The 16,261-nt window shown below is 48.2% G+C and overlaps 1 protein-coding gene and 1 long non-coding RNA gene across 3 annotated transcripts in view; both read right to left on the reverse strand.

The window, feature by feature from the left end:
* Nucleotides 1-16,261, reverse strand: part of LOC310753645 — a 120,394-nt gene that overhangs the window by 35,676 nt on the left and 68,457 nt on the right. Inside the window, exon 2 of the long non-coding RNA XR_014543418.1 lies at nt 14,138-14,211. This is a non-coding gene — a long non-coding RNA (uncharacterized lncRNA). The remainder of the gene's footprint in view (nt 1-14,137; nt 14,212-16,261) is intronic.
* The window catches only part of MIDN (midnolin), a 47,260-nt gene that overhangs the window by 26,342 nt on the left and 4,657 nt on the right, over nt 1-16,261 (reverse strand). Inside the window, exons 1-4 of one of the 2 annotated variants that reach the window (XM_083594694.1) lie at nt 10,211-10,382; nt 9,565-9,790; nt 7,087-7,174; nt 6,001-6,063 (exon numbers count right to left, since the gene is read on the reverse strand). In XM_083594694.1, coding sequence (XP_083450820.1) covers nt 6,001-6,063; nt 7,087-7,174; nt 9,565-9,782 — 369 coding nt within the window. In that variant the 5' untranslated portion in view covers nt 9,783-9,790; nt 10,211-10,382. Of the gene's footprint in view, nt 1-6,000; nt 6,064-7,086; nt 7,175-9,564; nt 9,791-10,210; nt 10,383-16,261 lie in introns of those variants that run through there. The other variant, XM_083594693.1, reaches the window with a different exon arrangement.

Here is a 16,261-nt window from a genome sequence, read left to right on the forward strand (position 1 = left end):
GATACACACAGACAAAAACCCAACTCCATGTTCTCTAGAGATGGCAATGGGTTTGGGTTGAGGGGGGAGAGAGAGAGAGAAAGAGAGAGACGTTCTTCTGTGCCAACCATCCGAAAAGGAAAAAAAAATATTATTTTCCTGCTTGGATTCAGAAAGCCTTCTGAAGGCAGAAATATAAATTGATTGCCTCTGAATCCAACTCAAGAGCTGAGCCCCAGTTCCCAGAAACCAGAGATGACTCAGAGTACACCGAATTCTTCCTTTCTCCGACGACGTGTTCAGAAAACTTGGCCCGAGGTAACCCTGGCCTTGCCCGCTTCCCCGCCGCTCGGGGAGGGTGGCACCGCGGCCACGCTCCGTGGGTGGGTGGGGCGGGCGGTTGGCGCCCTCCCTGAGAGGAGGGTGGCACGCATCACTGGAGGGGCGCCCCCCCAGACTTCCTAGACCACCCCACCCCTTGCAAAGAAAATAAACACACACACAAAGAAAACACCCAATGTCAGGAAGGAACAGGAAGCTTAGCAAAGCGTTACTCCGTCCAAACCAGGCTTTCTCAACCTGTGTGTTGTTGAACTACGACTCCTAGCTAGTTAGCAAGGCCAGATCTCAGGGATGATGGGAGTTGTAGTCCAACAACATCGTCCTCACCAAAAATGGCGCCCATCCTCAAAACCAAAACGCAACCCAGGAGAGGTTATGATTTCGGCCGAGCAAACCCACACAGGCTTGTAAACGCGGAGATTCTCAGCAGGGTAATACTACTATTAGGTTCTGGGTTCGAATCCCCACCATAGCTGTCAACTTACAGATTTGAAAATAAGGGACCAGCAGCCTCGAAAATAAGGGATCAGCAGCCTCGAAAATAAGGGATCAACAATTACTTTGATAAAATACATATTTTGTTGCGTGAGAATGGCTTTAGATACCTATTAGGTCCATTAATTACCATATAGCATATATTCAACACAAAAAAAACAGCAACAATTTGTTGTTGACAAAGGACAGCTGGACATAGAAAGGGCCCCATTACCTTCAGTAGCTTATTTAAGGGACATCTATCAATAAGGGACAGCAGCGGGACATGGCGCTGGGATAAGGGACTGCCCCACCAAATAAGGGACGCTTGACAGCTATGGTCCCCACTTGGCCATGGAGCTGAATGGGTGATCTCAGGGCAGGCGCTGGCTCTCTCGGCCCGGCCGACCTCGCTGAGGATTTAGAGGACGGGGAACTCGTGGGAGACTGGGGTTCAAACCCCACCCCCCACAATTGCACCCCCTCCAGCCTAATCTACCTCGCAGGGCTGTTGTGGGGGAGCGCTGCCTTGGAGAACGCAGCAACAGTAATTAAACAAAACACACACACCCGTCTCTCAACGAACGGAAGCGAGAGATTTCAGCCACCCGCCCTGCAGCCGGATCTCAGGAAAGGGCGTCAGATCTTTCGTAAGACCCACCCCAAACATCCGAGGAAGCAGATTTTTCTGCTTTTAGCAGAAGGAAAGCGGACAGCCGTTTGAGGCGAGCAGAACAGCCGCAGGATGAATGAGGGGTGGGGCTTCCGAGTTTTGTGTCTCTTTCTTCCCCACCCCAAGTAAATACCCGGACAGTAGCTGGGCGTTCCCTTCTGTGGAAAAGCTATGCAAAAAAGAGGTTTGCTAGGGGGAATGGGGGAGAGGAGAGGTTCAACACACACACACACCCCGCCACCATTTCCCTGTCCTAGGAAGAACGCAGAAGCGGTTTGGTGCCTTGAGCTTGCTTGGTTTCCTCTTCCCTCCCCAACTCTCTTTCCTCTCGTGTGTGTGTGTGTTTGTTTTTAAATAATATCCATAAAGATTGCAAGCTTTTGGGGGCAGAGCTTGCCATATAGACAGAGATCCATAGATATACTGTATTTTCTGGTGTATAAGACTACTTTTGAACCCAGGAAAATCTTCTCAAAAGTCAGGGGTCGTCTTATATGCCGGCTACAGCAGCTCCGGCAGCAACTCCCCACCAAAGAATAAAACGACAGCAAATTAAATCAGAGGACACCAAGATGAAGCAGAAATACACTTGAAAATTGGCCCCAGAAGCCCCCGGCTACTGGGAAGTGGAGCGGATTTCCAAGCTGGACTGGAGACTGTTTTTTTTTATTATTATTTGGTGTGCATTGGAAGAGGGGTAGTCTTCTACGGCGAGTATATCCCAAACTATATTTTAACTGGAAAAGTTGGGGGGTCGTCTTATACGCCCAGTTGTCTTATACGCCGGAAAATACGGTATATACATGCACATACACACATATACAGGGGACATGTGACAGATTCTAGGGAGCTTTATTACTTATTAAATTTCTTTATGGCCCCATAGATCTCAAGAGCGGTTCACAACATTAAAAACAATGCAACCTTTCACAATACGAAGACAGCGACGAATAATATCGACCCACTAAACAGAGAATGAATATTTATGAAGAGAGATGCACGAAATGGCAATTTTCACGGTTTCAAAGTTGTTTTACAAAGTTGCATTTTAAGGCTGACACCCAGACTGGGACCTTAGGATGGTTCCGTCCCTGCGAGAAGCGAGGTTACAGGGAACCAGACACAGGGCCTTCTCGGTGGTGGCGCCCGCCCTGTGGAACGCCCTCCCGCCAGATGTCAAGGAAATGAACAACTATCTGACTTTTAGGAGACATCTGAAGACAGTTTAGGGCAGCTTTTAACGTTTTGTCGTGTTTATAATATTCTGTTTGGAGCCGCCCAGAGTAGCTGGGGAAACCCAGTCAGACCCAGCATACAAATAAAATAAAATAAATAACGTGTACTAAATGCATACAAGGCTCGAAATTAAAGGGAAAGCATGTGGCTGGCCAGGATTCTGCGCCAAAACCATTGGGCTTGATTCAGCACAGCTGTTGTGACACAACTAAGACCCATTCACTTCAATGGAGAAAAACTTCGAAATCAATGCCAGGCCAGCATCAAAACTTCAGAGGAAGCCAAGGGCAAGCCTTTAAACCCGGCCACCCTCCGCACCCCCAACCCCCCCAGACATTTTTTTGCTACCAGGAGAAAAGTCTCCGCAAAGAGGAAGGAATGTGGGTTTAGCAGCAGCCAGAATAATCAAAGCCAGACCCATCAGAAACAGATGGCCGGCTGCCACTCGGCTCAGCTCCCCCCCACAAAAAATGCATGCATTCTTGGCGTGAACCCCCCCTTGCCATCAATAGGCCAACCCCCCCTCAAATTCCACCCTTGCCTCTTCCCGAGGCTCCTACTCTCACGAGGGCTGAGAGAGAGAAAGAGCGCAGCAAATAAATCAAAATTCCCCGCCCCTCTCTTCTCCATATAATGATCAGGCTGTGGGGTGGAGGGGGGGGAGAGGAAGGAGAAATTGGACTCTTTCAACCCCCCCTTGCTGCTACTCTGCACCCCAAATCTCTCTCCCCTCCGCCAGCCAAAAGCCTCTCTGCGCTTGGGCAGGAGACAAAATAATAATAATAATAATTAAGTGGCCGTCCCACAACATTGCCCTAGTATACATTCATTTTTTAAAAAAAATAAACGTGGGCCTAGTTTTTTTAAGGGACGCAGGTGGCGCTGTGGGTTAAACCACAGAGCCTAGGACTTGCCGATCAGAAGGTCGGCAGTTCGAATCCCCGTGACGGGATGAGCTCCCGTTGCTCGGTCCCTGCTCCTGCCAACCTAGCAGTTTGAAAGTGCAAGTAGATCAATAGGTACCGCTCCAGCGGGAAGGTAAACAGCGTTTCCGTGCGTTGCTCTGGTTCGCCAGAAGCAGCTTAGTCCTGCTGGCCACATGACCTGAAAGCTGTACGCCGGCTCCCTGGGCCAGTAAAGCGAGATCAGCGCCGCAACCCCAGAGTCGGTCACGACTGGACCTAACGGTCAGGGGTCCCTTTACCTTTAGTTTTTTTAAACCCTGCGAACCACGTAGTAAATTCGAGGCGCCTTAGAAGTGATATAAATGCTCTGGTGAATCTGGCATTGGGGAATAATCGCAAACAACAAGAAAAACCACCCCAAACTGGGTGAATACTACAAGTTGTGGGTCTATTGAAATTAAATGACAGGTGTCCGGTTTGCTATTGTGAGAATGCTTTTTACTTATTGGGGCTGCGGGGGGGGGGGGGACAGGACGACTGGAAAGGGGCTCACACCTTGATTTTAAATCACATTATCAAAATGCACGTTTTGCTCACACAAGGATTATAAAACAATAGGTTTTCATCCAGCTATGTTGTACTCACAGAGTAGGCTGCCCCCACCCCATGAATTCACGGAGCCCCCCCCCCAGTTCACCTTATCCATTAAGTTCAACAAGACCTTAGCCATTTTAAGAATCGGTGCCCGCTTGGTTTCCTCTTCCCTCCCCAATGCTTTTTCCTTTTGTGATGTGTTTTAAATTGCGGCCGGTTCTGCTCGTTCATTTCTGTGGCTAGCAGACTAATGGCGAAGGACAAAGCCAGAGATATGAAACAGTGGCAGCTGGCAGATGAAGGGAACTTCTTTGCTTGCAAGGGGGGGCCATAAAGGGGAGATATTTCTCACCCAACCCCATGGCCCAATTCCTGGCCTGCCACAATTTTCTTTTGAGAGCAATTTAGATCCATTCGCCGTGGAAGACCAACAGACCAGGACTCATTTAGGTAATTTAGAATGCCATGAGCCATGTGCAATGTTAGCCCTACTCGGAGTAGACCTATAGCTGAGAGACCCTCATCCCGCTGCCTTTTTCTTCTAGCTTTGAAGGATTACCAACCCAAATCAGTGTTAAGCAGCCTTCCTTGAAGACTCCTCAAATATTATTATTAACTATTATTATTATTATTATTATTATTATTATTATTATTAATGACAACCCTAGCTTTCCAAGGGTCCTGAACCCCCCAGCTCTGAAAGCCCATCGTGATGTGGGAGACAAATCCACACCTTTAATAGTCTCAAGTTTCCCTTACAGGATTCAGTTAAATCCATCAAAAGGCTAGGCTTCTAGGTTCTCTCTAAAGGCAGCGGTTGCCAACTTATCAGGCCCCCACAGACGCATCTGCATTTTTAGAGCAAGCCCCACGGCAACACCTCCCTCTAGCCCCTTCTGCCCTCCGTCCACCAGATCAGGCGAAAATAAAACGAAAATTCAGATTTGGTGCAATTCATCCAGAGCCTCAAAAAGCCCATAGAGATGAAAGAGGAAGTGGGAAAGAGCGGCACTCTTTCCTACTTCCTCCTTCAACTCTATGGCCTTTAAGCCTCACGAAAAAACGAGATCATACAAAGCAGTCACTCCCCCTTCTCAAGTTCCATCCCTCTACATTTAAAGCAGTCACGGTGCACCAAGAATTCTGGGAACTGTAGTTTCAGAGTGCTTAAACTATAACTCCCAGGATTTTCTGGATTTTTTTATTTTTATCCCTCCCTCCCCGGCCAAAGCTGGCTAACAGGTAAAAATAGCACAGCGTACATAAAATATGTACATTAAAGGTCATTAAGGAGATGCAATTTAACAAGGAATAAATTAAGACCCTCACGGAGGGGAGGGAAGCAAGATAAATGGCGACAATTAAAGATGTATTAAAGATACGTCAAATCTATAAATAAAATAAAATACACACGGAACCAAAGATGTCCTGGACCACAGATTGGGGAAAGGAAAAGGAGAAGATGTACAATCGAGCTACAAAATTAACCGCACTAAAGTTCCCAAGTCAATATGGCGGCGATCAGGGAAGTGACCCGAAAGGAAAGAAGGAAGTTTTACCCAAAGGGAGAAGCGGAGCTTGTTTTTGTTTTGAAATCCTTATTTTAAATGGGGGGGGGGGTCCAAATTTTTAGGAAAACCAGGCATTTCCAGATCTGGAGGTCACCAGGGCTGAGGCAGGCCGCCACTGACCAAGCCCTGTAGTCCTCGCAGGGCGATTTCAGGCAATGGAACAAAATAAGATTTTGGGAGAAATTTTCACAGACACACACACGTCCCGAGCCGAAAATGTCCTTACCTGAGTTTCTGTTAAACTTTCCAACGCTTGCATTACGGACTGCTCCGGTCTGGATGCTTGCGACTGTAGAAGGTGGGTTTTTGGGGGGAGAAACAAGGAAAATAAGATAAATCTCTTTTTCCAAAAATCGACACTTTGCCTAGTCCAGTATATCTGAAGGAGCGTCTCCACCCCCATCGTTCTACCCGGACACTGAGGTCCAGCTCCGAGGGCCTTCTGGCGGTTCCCTCCCTGCGAGAAGCAAAGCTACAGGGAACCAGTCAGAAGGCCTTCTCGGTGGTGGCGCCCTCCCTGTGGAACGCCCTCCCACCAGATGTCAAAGAGAACAACAACTACCAGACTTTTAGAAGACATCTGAAGGCAGCCCTGTTCAGGGAAGCTTTTAATGTTTGATGTATTACAGTATTTTAATATTTTTTTTGGAAGCCGCCCAGAGTGGCTGGGGAAGCCCAGCCAGATGGGCGGGGTATAAATAATAAATTATTATTATATTATTATTATTAGTCGCCTACAGAGCATTCCGAATCGCCTATAGGCGAGCAAGAAGGAAATGAGCCCAAGGGGGGAGGCTTGCAGAGGGTCTCCAACAATTAAATTAAAGGTTAGGGAACCTTTTCCTAGCCGGGGGACTAATGGGCCCAGGGCCAATCTTCCGGGGGCCGCATGGCAGAGGTGTGCAGGGCCAGACCAAAAAAGCACGCAGAATTTTACTAGTTTCTGCAGAGTTTGGGTAGCCGTCTGCCAGGGATTCTTTTAGCTTTGGTTCCTTAGAGCAGGCATAGGCAAACTCCGCCCTCCAAATGTTTTGGGACTACAACTCCCATCATCCCTAGCTCACAGGAGCAGTGGTCAGGGACGATGGGAGTTGTAGTCCCAAAACACCTGGAGGGCCAAGTTTGCCTGCCTTAGCGGATGACTAAGACATCCATCGCCATACTCAACGCCTTCAGACTACAGCTCCCATAATCATTGGCCATTCACACACACCCAGTTGCAGCAGATGGGAGTTATAGTTCAAAGCACCCGGTGGGCGCCGCATCTTGGCTCCTCCTGATGCTGGGGAGATAATAAACGAAACTTATTTACCATTAAGCCAGTTTCCACCGTTGGCACCAGAGTCAACTTGCTCCCGTCTCCAACGCCCAGATCTTGAAGTTTGCCCGAATTAAGTCGACTAAAAGGATATTTTTTGGGGGGGGGAGCAGGGGGGAGAGAAAGAGAGGGAAGGAGGAGGGATAACGCATTGTTACTTTTTTTAAAAAAAAATACAAATGGTAATTAAATTGCTTTCAGAACCTCAGATTATTCGTCTTTTCAGTATTTTTCTTTTTTTTACGAATGGGGAGTGTCTTCCTTCAGCCTCTCCCCTTTCCGCTCCTTTTATGTAAACACAATATAATGTCAGTCTCTCCCCCCACACACACCCCAGACACAGGGCAGCTGGTATTCCGCAGTCATCCGTCAAGCAACTATCTCTTTGCACAAACCCACTCTGCCAGACGATTTCAGCGACAGATCTGGGTAGATTATTTTATCCATTCATTCATTGCAAAAAAACAAAACAAACCCCATTGTATCTGAAGAGAGAAATGGCCATATTTTTCCAAGGGGAGAGACAGCAAGCGATACATTTATGGTTGTAAAAAGGGGGGCTCCCCCCCACATTATATTGCAAGGCCCAGTACCTAAAGGGGAAAATATAGAATAAAATGACATTACTGTTCCCTTTGAGTGGGGGCACCTGATTTTTAAGTTTGAAATGTCCCCTACTTTTACCTAGAAGGGAGAACATAAAAATGCATTTTTTTGGAGATTTATGCTTTAAAAAAATAATAAAAAGCAGATCAGACAGGGGGTGGGAGGGAAGATAGACAAATCTGGGGGGGGGAGATTGCCTTCCCCCTCAAGGGCTGCTCACATAAAGGCAACGTTTCCTTGCATCTTAGGAACTGATCTGCCTTTCTCTACCCTAACAAAGCTGAGATTTTGTTAAACAAAGGGAGAGAGAGGAGGAGGAGGAGGAGGAGAACCTTTATAAGCTACTGTTGCAATTAGATTTCCACAAATCCTCTGTAATAATTACAAATAAATAAATTTTTAAAAATGGGAATACAATGTTTCGGATTCCCTGCAACGTAGGGATGCTCAAATATTGATTGATTGATTTTTAAGCAGGTACGGTTTGCACAGAGACGGGAGTATATTGGGGGGGGGCGCGTCCTGCAATTGCAAGAATCAACCTTCCGAACAAAGGACAGGAGGCCAGGATTTGGGGGGGGCAGGTAGATTTGGGGGCCACATTGAGAATTTACAGCTATGCCCCAGACAAACCCTTTTGTGGGAAGCAAAAAAAAAAAAAAAAAGGGCCAGGACAGATTTTTTTCCTGGGGGGGGGGGGAATAGGTATGAATATGCCCCCCCCCCGGAAAAAAACCCAGCCATCCCATGCAAGGACCCACACAAATATCCTCACCAAATATCTCAAGGAAATTGTAATTTAAAAGTGTGGTTTTTCGAGACACCCCCCCCCCCGTTCATAAACAGGGGGAGAAATGGAAATGGGGGCTAGTTGGGGACAATAAATATTTTGGGGACACACCAGATCTAGGCTGAAGGAATCTCTTTTATAAACACACCCCTTTTACACATCCTAGTCTGGTGCTATCAAAGGAACCCGACAATATATATACATTTTAGGCGATTTTAGGCAAATATGCACCAACACGTATCAAAAGACAGGTTTATAGCAGGGATGTATAAAAAGCGGGGAGGGCCACGAGTGTGTCATACGTGTGAACACGGGTGCAAACACACCCACCCCACAAAAGCAAGCAGAAGACATGATTTTTATTTTTATTTTTGCCCGAAATCCAGCCATTGAAAGGAACGGACCCAAGTCTGCAACTCACTTCCACTCATTTCAACGGGTCTACTCTGAGCGCGATCCGCTACACTTTCCTGCCCTTCTGAAAAAAGTTGCACGGCGAAGCTTCCCGGCTGAGCTTACTCCCGAGTAGACCATTTCTTCCCCACCCCAAACCCTCACACACACAGATCCCACCAGGCCCTGTTTGCTCTGGGATTAAGCCCTCTTGCATACAGCTGCAGAAGCCTACTCCCGAGTAGAACAACGCCTCGGGCTCCGGGATGCAGGTCGAAAAGCGAGGCGCTGGAGCCCAAGCTCTCCTCCGGATCTGACCCTGTGCAATTAAAGGGGCGCGCAGCTTCAAGCCCATTCCTTCCAATAGGTCTACTCCCGTGTAGAGCTCGTACACCCCCCCCCAACCGAACGCAGCGAACTCGGGCACATCCCTTTCCCACGGGTCTCCTCCCGAGCAGGGTTCACAACCACCCGACACGGAGACGCTCTGTTAGCGTCAGCGGGTCTACTCCCGAGTAAAACTTCGCAGGCTGCAACCCGAACTTCTTGCTCCCTTTGCGAGCTCCCGATTTAAGCCTAGCTCCTCTACACGGGTATTCGGGATGGGGAGGAAGAAAGTAAAAGGAAGGGGGAATTAGCAATATAATACACACACGCGCGCGCGCGCGTACACGTGTAATTACCTTTCTTTGTGCAGCAGCGCCAGCCTCTCCCGCGGGACCTTCAGCCTCTGGGACAAGCGCCGCTTCAGACCTTCCACCGTCTCTTCCACGGGCACAGACAGCTCATACCGGGCCCCGGTGGTCGTGTGAACGAGTACATTCATGGACGGCTCGCTCTGAACGGCGTCGCAGGCTGGAGGCCCCCGGCTGCAGCTCCTGGGGGTGGGTTGGTGGTCCATTCGATTACCTAGAGTTTTTTGGGGGGTGGGGGTTGGGGAAGAAAAGGAGACGCGGGTCAGACAAAAGGAGCGCTTCCCGCGAGAAACCGGAGCGACTCCGCTTCGAGCGTTCACACGACGCCGGAGTCAATCCGAATGCAAGCTTTCCAGACGTCCTCCTCTCCGCTCTCTCTTTCTCTCTCCCCCGCCCCCCCCCCCGCCCCACGCCGCCGCTCGCGTGCAAAGATCGCGTAGGGAGGCGACGTCCTTTGTCCTCCTCCCCCAAAACTCACCATCAGTTCTCCCCTCCCACTTAAAAGACAATGGGAAGGCGACTTTGTAAAAAAACATACACACAACCCCCCCCTCCAAAACCTGTCTCCTGGTTGAAATATAGTTTAAAAGGCTTTTAAATATATATATATATATTTAAATTATTTCCTCCCCACCTGAGGCTCGAACTTGCGGCCACACAGACGGAGCAGCGAAGCAGCCGGCGCCGCCGCCGCCGCCAGGGCTGCTCCTCCCGAGGTCTGGCTTGAAACTAACCAGCGCAGAAGAAAGGAGGAGGAGATGAAAGAGGGGAAGAGCCAGAATGAGAAAGAGAGGGAGGGAGGGGGCGGGGCGGCGGCGCCGAGCGAAAGTTATAATGTATCAACGTTCCAAAGGGGGGCGGAGCCTCTCTCCCCTCCCCATTCATCCTTTTCTCCTGCTCTTTCCCCCCCCCAGCCAATCCCAGCCCTCCGAACGCCCAGACGCCCAATGACGGCCGGCGGGCGGCTCTCCCCCCACGTGGAAAGGGAGACCGGATGCCCCGCGCCATCAAGCCATAGGGGGAGGGGCCAAGATGGAGGTTTTTTTTTAAACCCCCCCTTCTCCGCCCACACGCCTTTTTTTTTTGGAGGGGGAGGGGTAAGAGCCGGCCCCCCTATTTCCTCCCCCTCCCCGATCTTTTTTTTTAAAGGGCCATTCATAATATATTCTTCCTACAACAAAGAACGTTACAGTATTAAAGAATGAGACGTGTGTGAGATCGATTGTACTGTGTGTGTATATATATTGATATAGATATAAATATATATATATCTATATATAAATATATAGATATACACACACACACACACACACACACACACATATATATAGATAGATAGATAGATAGATAGATAGATAGATGTATATGTAGATATCTATAACTGTTTATACACACACACACACACATATGGATTTATAGATAGATTATATAGAAGCCCAAATGGGGAGGATGTTAATTGCAAGGACGCAGGAGCGTCGGTCTTTTTTGTCCTAATTAATGCTTTTTTAAAGAAAGAAAAATAGTGGGTTTTTCTTTTTTTAAAAGGGAAGGGTTGGAGCCCTGAGGTGCACAAAGAGCTTCAGAGGAAGAATGGTATATAAATGTAATAAGTGATGATGATAAATTAATAATAATATCAATAAGTAACGATAATAGCGTGCAATTTACAATAGCAATATTGCATCAAGTTTTTTTAAAGATTTAGTATAGCTTTTCTTGCGTACGACCAGGCCAATACATATTATTATGTTATTATCAGTTTGTTACTGTTATTAACAATATTATTTGTACATTGCTAATTGGACCAAATTGGGACGCGAGTGGTGCTGTGGGTTAAACTACAGAGCCTAGGGCTTGCCGATCAGAAGGTCGGCGGTTCGAATCCCCGCAATGACGGGGTGAGCTCCTGTTGCTCGGTCCCTGCTCCTGCCCACCTAGCAGTTCGAAAGCACGTCAAAGTGCAAGTAGATAAATAGGTACCACTCTGGCGGGAAGGTAAATGGCGTTTCCGTGCGCTGCTCTGGTTCGCCAGAAGCGGCTTAGTCCTGCTGGCCACATGACCCGGAAGCTGTACGCCGGCTCCCTCCGCCAATAAAGTGAGATGAGCGCCGCAACCCCAGAGTCGGCCACAACTGGACCTAATGGTCAGGGGTCCCTTTACCTTTACCTAAGAGGCAAGTGGGCACCTGGGAGTACTGGAGATACCTTTACCTTTAACTGGACGAAGAGCCCCACAAAGAGGTGAACGAGGTATCAAAAGACAAAACGGTATCTATATCAAAAAGCAGAAACTCAAATCACTCAAAATTATGAACCAAGTACAGTGGTACCTCGGGTTACATACGCTTCTGGTTACATACGCTTCAGGTTACAGACTCCGCTAACCCAGAAATAGTGCTTCAGGTTAAGAACTTTGCTTCAGGATGAGAACAGAAATTGTGTGGCAGCGGGAGGCCCCATTAGCTAAAGTAGTGCTTCAGCTTAAGAACAGTTTCAGGTTAAGAACGGACCTCCGGAACGAATTAAGTACTTAACCCGAGGTACCACTGTACGTCTGACTATTATTAATTATTATTATTTTATTATTATTATTATTATTATTATTATTATTAACCACCCGACATCTGTAAATCTCAGGGCAGTTCGCAACATAAAATAGGACTCACTCCACAGGGATATATCACAGCAAAATGCTAGAAAGTTAATCCTATAGGCGTGGTCACTACAGAATGGCCCCAACTGAACTGGTCAGCTGGTCAGGGTGTGGTTTCATCTGAATGAGAGCGACTTGACATTACCATCACGGGAAAAACCCCAGCCGGGACTAGGTACTCAAAAACTGGAAATATAATTCTCCTTTATTTATTTCTTGTAAACAGGCATTATTTATTGTCTTGATTTATGAAGACCGGGATAATTGAAATTATGATAGTTGTTTTAAAGTGGTTATTATTATATTATTATTATTGTTATTAAGGAATGCCCTCCCTGTCCCATTCATTTGGGGGAGGAGAAAGTTTGAGTTTTCACAGGGTAACTTGAAATTCTTCACATGCCTTCCACATTTGAGCAAGGGGTATTTATAATTAGGTTTTTTTCAGGAGACATCTGGCGAGGAAAACTCAAAACTGACTCCCCTCCTTTTCATGTCTTCCCATTTCTGTCTATCCAGACTGATAGAGCCTTGCAGAATATTCCCTTGCTCACTGACCCACCCACCCTAAACTCCCCGATCAAGGTCTTGCCCCTAAGACCTGTTCTGAATGAGTATTCACTGATTAACAGTGCCTCTGAGCATGCGCAGAGTTGGTTCTGCTAAACCTCTCGTGCAAATACACGGAAGTCCAGAAGGGGAAAACCGGCTTCCTGGTTGTATCCAGACAAACCCAATCCCTACTCGTTATTAATTAATCCCAAATTATTCCCCTGCAACAAAATAATACAACAGCCCTGTACTGCAGTCCCCTCTGCTTTTGCAGAGTTAATCAGAAATAAATACATCTGTGCCCCACAGAACTGTAGGGTCCCAGAACCATTTTTTAAAAAGTAGAGCTCTATCATGGGACGTGGGTGGCGCTGTGGGTTAAACCACAGAGCCTAGGACTTGCCGATCAGAAGGTTGGCAGTTCAAATCCCCGCAATGACGGGGTGAGCTCCCGTTGCTCGGTCCCTGCTCCTGTCAACCTAGCAGTTCGAAAGCACGAAGTGCAAGTAGATAAATAGGTACCACTCCAGCGGGAAAGTAAACGGCATTTCCGTGCGCTGCTCTGGTTCGCCAGAAGCGGCTCAGTCCTGCTGGCCACATGACCCGGAAGCTGTACGCCGGCTCCCTCGGCCAGTAAAGCGAGATGAGAGCCGCAACCCCAGAGTCGGCCACGACTGGACCGAATGGTCAGGGGCCCCTTTACCTTTACCTTATGTTGATAAAGCGATCAAATCAATCTAGTGGTTGCTGAGCTGAGCTCCCCAAATGAGAGCAACATGGGGGTTCCTTTGCTGGGACTAATTGGTGTACAGAACAGGCATGCTTGGCGGTTTCACAGGGCTCTTCGTCGCCAGCACTCTGTTAATACCCGCAAGCTTGCACTTCTCCTTCGCCAAACCCGGCTGCTTTGCATCCAGAAATACTTCCTCATCTTAACTTTCCTGTTAGGGGCAGAAAGGGATGCTTTAAATAAATCAAAACTCTTTTTGTTGTTGTTGTTTAGTCGTGTCCGCCTCTTTGTGACCCCCTGGACCAGAGCACGCCAGGCCCTTCTCTCTTCCACTGCCTCCTGCAGTTTGGTCAAACTCATGTTTGTAGCTTCGAGAACACTGTCCCCCCATCTCGTCCTCCGTCGTCCCCTTCTCCTTGCGCCCTCCATCTTTCCCAGCATCAGGGTCTTTCCAGGGAGTCTTCTCTTCTCCTGAGGTGGCCAAAGTCTTGGAGCCTCAGCTTCAGGATCTGTCCTTCCAGTGAGCACTCAGGGCTGATTTCCTTCAGAATGGAGAGGTTTGATCTTCTTGCAGTCCATGGGACTCTCAAGAGTCTCCTCCAGCACCAGAATTCAAAAGCATGAACTCTTTGGTGATCAGCCTTCTTGATGGTCCAGCTCTCACTTCCATACATCACTACTGGGAAAACCAGAGCTTTAACTATACGGACCTTTGTTGGCAAGGTGATGTCTCTGCTTTTTAAGATGCTGTCTAGGTTTGTCTGGGGCTGATGGGGACATAGGAAACTGCCTTTTACTGTGTCTTTTACTTTCACTGCGCAGCGATCCCTCTTGCTGTTCTGGCTTCTGAGATTCAGAATATTTTTTTTCTTGTTTTCCTCCTCCAAAAACTAGGTGCGCATTGTGGTCTGGTGCGTCTTATAGAGCAAAAAATACGGTATTTGCGAGGACTATTTAAAATGTTGCGATAACCACTTTAAACGCAGAGTGCACATGGGCTCCGGGGGTCTTAGATAAAACGGCAGCCCCCCCTCCAGCTCTGCAGATGCCCAGGATAACGTAAGAAAACTGAAACAAAACAGAACAAAAATTCCTTCCAGTAGCACCTTAAAGGTAAAGGTAAAGGGACCCCTGACCGTTAGGTCCAGTCATGGCCGACTCTGGGGTTGCGGCGCTCATCTCGCTTTACTGGCCGAGGGAGCCGGCGTACAGCTTCCGGGTCGTGTGGCCAGCAGGACTAAGCCGCTTCTGGCGAACCAGAGCAGCGCACGGAAACGCCGTTTACCTTCCCGCCGGAGCGGTACCTATTGATCTACTTGTGCTTTGATGTGCTTTCGAACTCCTAGGTTGGCAGGAGCAATGGGAGCTCACTCGGTCGTGGGGATTCGAACCGCTGACCTTCTGATCGGCAAGTCCTAGGCTCTGTGAATTAACCCACAGCGCCACCCGCGTCTAAGGTAGCACCTTAGAGACCAACTAAGTTTGTTATTGGCGTGAGCTTTCCTGCACATGCACACTTCTTAAGAAAACTGAGTTGGAGTGATCTAGAGACAACCGGAACAATTTTACCAGCAGGGGGAAAATTATTCTCTAGGAAAGGTGGGTTTTGGTGGAAGAGACGAACGCAAGCAGCAAGATGACGAGGAACCCCTACGAAGCCATGTCATCTATAATCTGACACCCACAGGTTTAAAATCTGGGGTCCTTTGAGGTCGTGACGCACAGTGATGGAGAGATTTTGGGGGTTTTTTCCCCCCCAACGCCTCCTCCCTCTTCTTTTTGGGAAGCTTATGAAGCTGCTGAAGGGTGGCCTGATCCTGTCTGTGCTGAGCAAAGCCCCTTTGGGTCCTGAACGGGCAAGGACATTATTCCGCTCTGTTGTCTTATGGTCAGCCAAAACAGAATGGGGATCTGGAGCGGCTCTGGTTTGAGCCAGCAAAGCAAGGGCACCCCCTGGTGGAGAAAGGGGAGATTTCAAAGCCCCAGGAACAATAGGTGCATTTGGGGGGGTTAAGGCATATTTGGGGGTGGGGAGACACAAGGGGTGGCCGGGCCAAAGGGCTGAAATCCCCTCTGTGGTGGTGAACCGCCTTGGGCGATCCCAGAATTTTTTTTTAAAAGGGGGGGCTATATGTCTGCTTAAGAGAGTTTCATAAGCAAAAACGGTACATCTTTGATGCAGATGTTTTTAAAAGAATAATGTCCCCCCCCCTTTTGACCTGTTTTTCAGAGGGAGGTAGATTTTTTAAAGATCCAAAATACCCAAGTCATATATCTAATTCCTACTCACAGGTTTAAATTGACGGGCATGGCTGGTTTAAGTCCTTTAATTTCAACGGGCCTGCTTAAACCTAACTCTGGTTAAACCACAGAGCCTAGGACTTGCCGATCAGAAGGTTGGCAGTTCGAATCCCCGCAATGACGGGGTGAGCTCCCGTTGCTCTGTCCCAGCTCCTGCCAACCTAGGATTTCAAAAGCACGCCAGTGCAAGTAGATAAATAGGTACCGCTCCGGCGGGAAGGTAAACGCCGTTTCCGTGCGCTGCTCTGGTTCGCCAGAAGCGGCTTAGTCCTGCTGGCCACATGACCTGGAAGCTGTACGCCGGCTCCCTCGGCCAATAAAGCGAGATGAGTGCCGCAACCCCAGATTGGTCACGACTGGACCAAATGGCCAGGGGTCCCTTTACCTTTAACTCTGCGTATTGGGGTTTAACACGTAGTGAGTGCCCTTTCAGGAAAAGGCTTGCAAGG

This window comes from Podarcis filfolensis (genome assembly GCF_964270895.1).
Source record: "Podarcis filfolensis genome assembly, chromosome: 18".
NCBI classification, from domain to species: domain Eukaryota; kingdom Metazoa; phylum Chordata; class Lepidosauria; order Squamata; family Lacertidae; genus Podarcis; species Podarcis filfolensis.